Source organism: Diorhabda sublineata, chromosome X (assembly GCF_026230105.1).
Source record: "Diorhabda sublineata isolate icDioSubl1.1 chromosome X, icDioSubl1.1, whole genome shotgun sequence".
NCBI classification, from domain to species: Eukaryota; Metazoa; Arthropoda; class Insecta; order Coleoptera; family Chrysomelidae; genus Diorhabda; species Diorhabda sublineata.
The window spans coordinates 39704259-39713900 of NC_079485.1; the positions used below are offsets into that span (position 1 = coordinate 39704259).

The window sequence follows — 9642 nt, forward strand, 5'->3', positions numbered from 1 at the left end:
ATCATTAACAACGGTGCAGAATAGAGGATTGATCAGGGTGCTGTCAGAAGTTATAAGTTGCTTATTCTCAACATTGCATTGCTTATTTTTTGACTTCAGATCTCTGCTACTTCCACTTTTTGACATGACAGAAATATTACCATGATGAAATAAATTTGAAAGAATGATACATATTTCATATGGAAATACATTTATGGGAAAACACTACAATCAATAAGTTATTTACCTTCCATATTAACAACTGATCTGTAATTTTTCTTCTTGAAAACTGGCAAGTCATAAATTATGTCAAAAAAATCAGCTGTCTATTGTATTAACAGCGATAACTGAGATTAATAAAATAATATTTCTTATATTAAATTATTAATAATATAGAAAATAGAATTCTTACAAATAAGTAATCAAACATAATGGAAGAATGATGTATAATGAGTAAACAGAAGAGGCATTCATTATTTTTAGTACAGTTTTTACCAAAATGTGATTTTTACTAGACAAAATTTTTTCTCATATACAATTTTTTTTATCATCTCTTGTAAATCAAAATTTTTGTTAATATTTACTGATTGCTTACGGTACAAATGCGCTTTTATCTCTCACGCCGAGAGTGAGAAGACTGAGTAGTATTACTGCAGTTATGCAAGAGTCAAAAAGGTACCTGTGTAAGAATTCATTTGAAGCTTCTAGTAAAATGTATGTTTAAAGAACACCAACTGAAAACAAGGAGACTAATAGAATTAGTGTGTGCACAGTCTGTTGAAATCAGAATCAGAAAGTGAAAAAATGTGGGAATATTCTTGTACTAGCCTAAAAATACAATACGCCGCATTTAAGGTCTGGGAATTAATCAATAGGAAATAAGTAATTAAATTTTCTTTCAATATTTATTATCGATTCTCACAATAGTCTGCATTAAACTCCGCACAATGATTTCAACGTTGCTCTGGCAAAGCATCCTTCCCAACTTGCTTAGAGCTGCGGTTACAGCTTCTATGACTTTTTCTATGACATTATATTCGGAAATAAATATAGTCGCAAGAGTCAGTATCGGGACTATAGAGTGGAAGCTGCATCCTTGAAATGCCTCTTTTGCCAAAAACGTTGGAACAATCAATGAGGAATAGCTCAGTGCGTTGTCGTGGTGCAGGCTGTTTTGGCGACTTCCAGTCCCACAAAGAAATACGTGATCTTAGTCGATGTGGGACACTAACAAAGAACTGCATTTTTATTACTTAACCAGCAAGAGCATTACTTCCAGTCACTTGGACATATTTACTTCTATTGAACGTTCGCCGGTCAATATTATTATACAAATTATACAAATATTAGAAGCCCAGACACTAATTAGAGAACAATAAAAGTGAAATCAGAAGGACCCGTACGCAAACATCAGTGTAGCTAGCAGATGATACTCGTATATCACTAATGCCAAGAAACCCAAAAGGAAGTGACAGTCAGGATAATAGGAGAGGCAAAGAAAGGTAAAGAAAGAGTATTGGAAATAAATTAAAGAAAGAACATAATCATGATAAGCACAAGAAGAGAAAGAATTGAGACCAACATAAAAATTTGAAAGTATAGCTCTGAACAAATGAAGACTTTCAAATATTTAGGCATCATTATAAATGATGAAAAAGACAGATTAGAAGAGATAAAGAATCATATACTATCTGTAAATGGAGCATACTGAAAATAAAGTTTAACATTTTTCGGAGTAGCAATTAGATCTGTTGTCACGTATGCCACATAAACTATGTGTCTCGCGAAGGAAAAAGAAAAATCTGAATATTCGATAGGAAAATGCTGAGACGAATATAAGTCCAACAACAATAGGTCAGAACGAATATAGAAATATAAGGAATCAGGAATTAGAAGAAAATTTGAAAATAAGAGCCTTAGAGAGACGGCAACCGGATTTTGTAGAGAAAAAAATTGGAAGGTAGACCAAGACTATGATAAAACATAAGATGGGAAGACATATAAAAATTAAATATTCAACACGTTAGATACAAGATCAACAATAGGAGAAAATGGGGATACAATTATTACAATTTAGCGTAAACTAATGTATTAAAATTAATACTACAAATAAATTATGTAATATTCTGAATTAACGTATTCACTGAATGCCTATAAGTTTTCATTACAGATTATATAAACTATGTACAACAAATTATTCAATAACTTCCTAATTAATATCACTATATCTTACGCACAACCTTCAACTTTCTTTTCAATACTCTCTCCTTTCAGAACCATTTGTATCTCTTCTAATGTTTTACCTTTAGTTTCTGGAATAACAAAATAACTAAATATTGCTGTGAAAAAACAGCAAATGGAAAATACATAAAACGGATACTCTAATCCATAATTGTCACCCAATCTTTGATACAATTGAAGTGACAATAGAGAAGCTATAACGTATGTAGCATCAACTAACGTCATACCGTATCCTTTAACATTTGCAGGAAATAGCTCAGGGCCAAGTACTATAGGTACTAGACCTAAGCCTAGTTTAAATACACAAGCATATATCATGACACTGGCAATAGGTATCCAACTGACAGAAGCTGTGTCGTAACCAGAATTTTTTAAAGTGAAATAAACAGCAAGTACCAACAAACTTATACCAGTTAAAATACTTGATATTATTAGTAAACTCCGTCTACCAAATTTGTCCACAGAAACGGAAGCTATACATGCAGCAAAGAGTAGTAGGAAGGCAAATAAAATTCCAGCAGATGAAGGCTCCATGTAAATAGAACCAGCTGCTCCCAAAATAATATGTAGATTCATAAGAAGAACACTTATACTACTAAAATGCTGCGCGCCATTCAGAATAAACATAATTATCACAGCTTTACGATAGCTGGGAACTATAAATAAATCCCAAATTTTATCCTTGTCAGTCTTCTGTCTTTCTATTGCTACTTTAATATCGTTCAACTCTTGATCTATATCACATTTAGAGGATCTAAGTCTTTTCAACGATTTCTTAGCTTCTTCAGGTTTATTTATGAATACCAAATAGTAAGGACTTTCGGGCATAAATGGAAAAATAATCAATTCTAATATAGCTAAAATAGCTCCGATTGTGCAATGAGCCCAGTATGGAATAAAAGGTACGACAGCGTATATTACGAATATACCCAAAAGCATCATTAAATAAATTAAGCTGCTGAGGAAACCTCTAATCTTCTGTTCTGCAATTTCGGCTATGTACATAGGAGTAGAAACATAAGCTGTGTTGCTAGCGGTTCCTGCTAGAAATCTAGCAAAGTAGAGAAACTCAATAGAAGGCGCAACAGCAATTATTATCCAAACAATCAAAGTTAGGAATGCTGCAAGGAGAATAGAGTTCTTTCGGCCAATCTTATCAGCGAGATACATAGTAAGCGGGAGACAAGATAAAGATCCAATCCATACAAAAGTTTCCAGCCATTCGCCTTGAAATTCCGTTATAAGTAGAGGAGAATCTTCCCCCATGAGTATTGGTATAACTGGTGCTGTCCATCCATATTGCATACCATCACTTATTGCATTTAAGGTAGCTGAAAAATAATATTTCAACATTATTTGTTTGACAACGTTGTTTGAAAAATAAAAATTTATTCAAATAGTTGGTTATAAAAGGAATCTATCAATTATCTATTTTTGACTTCTTACGTAAAATTTTATTTGGAATCTAAATAGTCTTGGCTAAAAACGAATAAAAATTTTGACGGGACTGGTCTCAATTCCTATTTTCAATGATCAAAAACATGTGGAGCTTTATTCAAAGAAAGGTTAAAAAAGGAAATCGTATATAATTCCTACCCAATTTACAAATAATTTTTATTAGTCATTGGAGAGAAATAAGTCTTTAGTTTATAAGTGACTAAAAATTTTGAATAATCGACTCACTCAATCCGAAAAAAATACTCAGAAAATTCATGTTGATGAATATACCATTGTGTGTGTGTGTGTGTGTGTTTTCTTTTATAACACGTGTTACTTACAAGAATATGATTATTCATTTAACTAGTGCATTACCAAATTATAATATCGTTGAAAACCGTAATATTCACACGTACGTACCTGCTAAAACTGCAATTAACTGAGGTAACGTTCCTTGGAAAATATTTGTATAGGCAATAACAGTCATATTGAGTGCTTATGATTAATTTGTGCACCTGAAACAAATGAAATAAACATAAAGCAAATTATTTGCACTATATCTCAGATGAATGGAATATTATGGGACCAAACAATATCAAAAGCAAAAAACCCCGAATATATTACAGGATCCTTGAAAGTATTGTAACATTTGGTAGCGAAGTGTGGTACAGAAAATGATTTACGGAAAAATGCTAATAGACTTATAGAAAATAGCAGTGAACAAGTCCAGAAGAAATGACAGATTAAGAAAGATAACAGACAAGATAGATAAAAATTGACGTTTCGACTAATTTTAAGTCTTTATCAAAATATATATTTTTGAAAGATTGATAAAGACCGAAGTTAAGTCGAAACGTAATTTTTTTATCAATCTTTCAAAAATTGTTAGAAAAACTAATTTTAAAATAGAAGAGACCTGAAATGAAGAACATATAGAAGCATTAATATAACAAAAGAACTAATAAATAATAAATTTATATATATATTTTTAATAGAAACAATAAATATTCAGCCCCATTCATAACGAACTAGCCTATAGAAATTTAATGTAATTCATAATCTAACCTATAAAAATTTTATGTCATTCATAATCCAACCAATGAAAATTAGCAACGATTTCTACAACAACCAGAATTGACAAGCTCAATATTTTTATCAAGTGTGAATTTGAATATTGATCTTTCCCATTTCATCACGAATTTTAATTGGACCATTTTTCTTGCTTTTTACACATAGATTCGAATTTTAACAAAGCCCCATAACAAAATAAAATATCTCCTCTTCGCGCAATAAATTTGTTTTCTAGCCTGGGGTGATTTTTGTTGGATATATGACAAGTTGTAACCCTTAGAATTTCGACGTCAAAATGTGGCAAAATTTCTCAAAGGCATGGACATCAATTAAGCTACTGGCCCCGATGTAATACCACCAATCAAATGCGCAGCTGAACTAACAAGTCCGCGATGCAAACTCTTTTTCCTATCATATAAAAGAGGTCTCTTCCCTCTACAAGGCTCAGATTAGTCCATCTTTGGAATATTGCTCGCTCGGACAGTATAGAGCATAGAAAAAGGCAGCCGACTTGACTCTGTTGCACCGATACTACCACGGCAAATGTTCTTCGGAACTGTCCAAAATAATACCACCTAGACCAGTATTATCAAGACCTACTCGACAGGCAGACGTGGCCCATAAGCATCGAGTTCGTCTACAGATGTCCAAAACTTCAATTTATCGGGACTCCTTTGTTTGGAGGAGTATAAGCTTGTGGAATCAGCTACAAAGGCACGTCTTTCCCGAACACTGCAGTCTATAGAAGTTAAAGATCAATATCCCCAGGCACCTCCACACGGCAGACACCATTTGCCCTCTTTTTCTTGCTTTTTACATAAAAAAAATGTATTCATAATTGTATAAGATTATCCTTTACTATTGTTTTGTTTCTTTGGTAGTGTATATATTTCTTCACTAGTAGTTTCAATAATTCAACTGAATCAACTTCATAGGCAATCCCAATGCCCAACAAATGGGTATTAAAAACAATTAGTGCGTGAATTATAATGTAACAGTGCGTAATAACTAATGCGCCACTACAAAATAATCCAAAAAAGAGGTTTCAATTTGGAATTTTATTTTATATAAATAAATCGAATAAGAAATTCCGGAAAATGAAAGCTCCGTGTTTCAAAGTTTTTCAAGTAATTGATTTGTTATTTTGAATTTAGATAATTTGAAAATATAGTATTAGGATTTAATTGGTTTAAAATTCAAGGTGTCGAAATTCAATAATTTCAATTTTATCACACACTGTTCAACTGTCATTCTAAAATGACATTATTTGCGTAAAAAACTTTAATTAGGGTCCTTGTTAACATAGTTAACAAGGTTTGTCACATTTTGGTTTCAGTTTGATTCCTACAAATTAAAAACAAATGAAAATTTCACTTATAATACCTTCTTGGAATATACACCTTACGTCAAACCAAAAATTTCTATATCAAATTCTTTGTATGTATCACTACAATCTCACTCCAGTAGTCAGCTTATCAAGGTGTTAATAGAGGAAATACCCAACAAAATATATTCGTACTTCATAGAATCATTAAGAAAACCACATATATGCAGATCGTGCATGATTAAAATCATTGGTTTTAAATGACAAAGTAGTTATTCAAGTAATTGCTACTTTCATATTCTAATAATTTCAGATGTTTTTTTTTCTTCTAAGAATATAAAATTAAGTGCAATAAGCACATTTAATTCAGACCCAAAAGAAATTTTCAAGATATATTGAATGGAACTGAAATGTTACAAAACAAAAAGAAATCATTAATTCATAAATAATGGTACAGTTGGTCTTTGAGAAAAGTTGAAAGTATATGGGGAACTTATAGGAAAAGTTTAATAGTTTACAATATACTTTTCCACCTTTGTCATCATCATCATTTTTTATTTTTTATTGCATTTTTTTCATTTAATTAAAAATACTTCAATATCCTATTCTATATAAAAATTGAATCAATTCATTCACGCGATATCATATGTTTTGTAAATTAGATAACAAATTACAGAAAATAGAAAAATAAGTAGTATTCCAGAATTTTTAATGCTTTTTTCTTATATTCTAAATAGCAATTCAGATATAATTTCTTATTTACAGTTCAGACTACGCCAATTATTCATTGAAAATGTATTATTGAGCAAAGCAAGCAATGAGAATTGAAATAAAAATGTTCATTCAAATATATGAAAGGAATGCATACCCAATTATGTATATCAAAATATAATAGCACTATTTGATAGCTTCTAAGCAGACCACTGAGCCTTAAATTATTATGTAACCTACATCAACTCTCCAGCTGATCTTTTTTAGTTGTTTCTCTATGCTTTGTTGAAGTATCCTGAAGATTTGAACTATAAAATTATTTATTACCCACGACACTCTCTTTTGTCACGATAAATGTTTATTTTTTTCAAATTGTATTTCATATGAAGAACTGATATTATGATATTATTCTGCCTTATGAGGAATTTGGACTATATACGCAAAAAGAATATCAACAATCTTCGATGAAAGATATCTGAACAGTAAATTTCAAAATTTTTTTGTAATTTCTTATATATCTTATATAAGTTTAGGGAAACTGGTTCCAAAGTAGGGATAGTAAGGAGAGAAGTACAGTTAAATAAAGTTCACCTATATAAAATGAAAATTTGTAACAGTTTTGTAATGGTGATTTTGACAGAAGAATCGAATTCTATGGAACAACGAAGGAAAACCAAAAATATTTTGCGCAATGTTTTCTTTATTGAAGATTGTATGCGTCTTCTTAATCGACATGTGAACAAGCAAATTGGTCGCCACTAGAACGTTGGAAAACTACCACTTTTTAAGAAATGATGTCAAATATAGTATCCAAATAAAGTGAATGTTTATGCTAATATGCTTAAGAATTGTATTAATAGCTCTTCATTCATTGAGCAAAATGTAACTGGGATCTCTACTAAAATTTGCTTCAAGAAATAATAAACATTTTAACAACATAATGGTAAAAAACTTATTCAAGTTGTTGATAGGAAAATAAGAATAAATCTACAAATATATATACTACACAATTTCATATTTAAAACTGAAGATTTCCAAATGTCTTCCCTTTATTGTCAAAATCAATAAATGTACTGGAACATACATTGAGGCCAGATCAAGGTGGGATATAAATATATTCACAACATTAGTTATCCAGATGGCCAGTAATTCTAAGTTAAGGTATTTATAATAAACTATTCTTGTATATTTCTTTTACGCCTTCAAACATATTTATCCTATAATTTAAATAATTAACTAATGGTGTATTGTATAATTTAATATTCAATTAAACTTCAAAATTAATTAAATTGTTTCAGTTATGATGTGTGAATATAAACGATTTTTTATACGAATAATGAATTTTGATTATCTTTTGGTTACTAATGAATTAAATGATTCAACGAGTATTGTGATGAAAATAATAGGAAAATAATAATTCATCTGTCGTTATGCCGAGTGAATTGGTGTTACTTTTTAAGAACCTCTGAATTTTATATGATTGTAAATAACCTCTGCTGTTTCTACTGTAAGCATTCGTTGGACTTCTGGTTTTATTTTCTAAATAGAAAATCTCATCTGACTTTCGCTTGCTTAAAGAAGAAAATGAAATCACCCAATATTAAGATTAACATACATTAATGCTAGAGGATTGTCTAAACATAGTGCATGGAACAGTGTGAAAAGCACTTAACCCTTATTTTTTTTTAAATCTCAGATTACACATTATATCAGTCTGTAGACAAAATGAGATCTTGTATGCAGAAAAAACAAAAAAATAGATAATAGTGATATGAACAAGAGGAAGAGCCAGAAAAAGTTAAAAGGGAAAGAAAAGAACATATAGGAGCTCCTGACGCCAAGAAAACGAAAAGCCAGGTGAAAATGTAATAGTGAGAGAAGAATGAGAAGAACTATATAACCTAATGTGACAAATATAGAAATAGGAGAGATACCTGAATAATGAAGTTGAGCAATAATTGACGAATATCAAAATTGAGGGAATAATTAACAATTTTAGAGAAACCGCTCTTTTATGATACCAAACATTTAAAAATAAAACAGAATTTGAACATCCCTGTAGGCGCTAAGAAGAATTTTATTAACAAAAAAAGTATAATGTGCTAAATTAATGGAAGCATTAATAGGATTTACATGACTTCAGATAAAACCAATTAATCTATAAATAATGATAACAAAGCAAGGAAATAGAAAAAGAGGTACCCTCATATATATAAAATTATCGGATCCAATAACAAATATCAAATAATTGCGAAAAAATTTATTTCCAATTACTTACTCAAGAAAAAAATTTTAATTATCTATTCTCTATAATCCCATTTAACTTGAGGGTATTGACTTCAAAGCTCTAATTCTCTTCAATAGACGGATATTAAACAAATAAAAAACACGCAGACTATCTAACTCCTGCTTCAACTAAACTGGTTTTTTTAACAAACACTGAAAGCACGTCTGGTCACTGTGAATCTGCAGCCAACACTCTTCGAGTTATTGTTGAAAATGGGTATAAATTTTTTCACTGGGGTTTTGGTTATTTACATCATAACAAGTTGATATATATGCAGAGTTCGACTGGGAAATCCAAGAAACGGTAATGGCATCGAAATATACCAAAAAAGTTGATTAAGAGAATTGGTTTTTAACAGTTCATTGTTTTCATATGTACAATTGTATCAGCTGTAAAATTATAGATTCGTTCATAAAAAATGTATTTCCATTTATATAGTCCCGTTCGTGATATTTTGTAATTCATTACTTTTTATGTCATTACACATAAAACGTGTCACGGAAATATAGGTGTTATTAGTTTGGTTGTAAATAATTGCGAAATAACTTTTGACAGTTCTTTTATACCGAGATTGAAAAGTCCATATAACTAA

General features: G+C 30.5%; 1 protein-coding gene across 3 annotated transcripts; it reads right to left on the reverse strand.

The window, feature by feature from the left end:
• Window positions 1-472: 472 nt before the first annotated feature.
• Window positions 473-9427, reverse strand: LOC130451683 (facilitated trehalose transporter Tret1-like). Of its 3 annotated transcripts, XM_056790860.1 has the most exons (3): window positions 9042-9427; window positions 4078-4172; window positions 473-3551 (listed from the first exon to the last, which is right to left on the reverse strand). In XM_056790860.1, the coding sequence occupies exons 2-3, from the start codon at window positions 4142-4144 to the stop codon at window positions 2209-2211; spliced, it is 1410 nt and encodes a 469-aa protein (XP_056646838.1). In that variant the 5' UTR covers window positions 4145-4172; window positions 9042-9427; the 3' UTR covers window positions 473-2208. The 3 variants fall into 3 exon arrangements, with proteins under 3 accessions (XP_056646838.1, XP_056646840.1, XP_056646839.1); XM_056790862.1 differs by lacking the exon at window positions 9042-9427 and having other exon boundaries at window positions 3999-4080; XM_056790861.1 differs by lacking the exons at window positions 4078-4172; window positions 9042-9427 and adding an exon at window positions 3904-4025.
• Between the last annotated feature and the right edge of the window lie 215 nt (window positions 9428-9642).

Coding starts and splice junctions, on each gene's coding strand:
- LOC130451683 (XM_056790860.1), bottom strand. CDS start 4,144: ATGACTGTTATTGCCTATACAAATATTTTCCAAGGAACGTTACCTCAG. Junction 3,552..4,077: donor GTTAATTGCAGTTTTAGCAG/GTACGTACGTGT, acceptor ATTATTTTTCAG/CTACCTTAAATGCAATAAGT.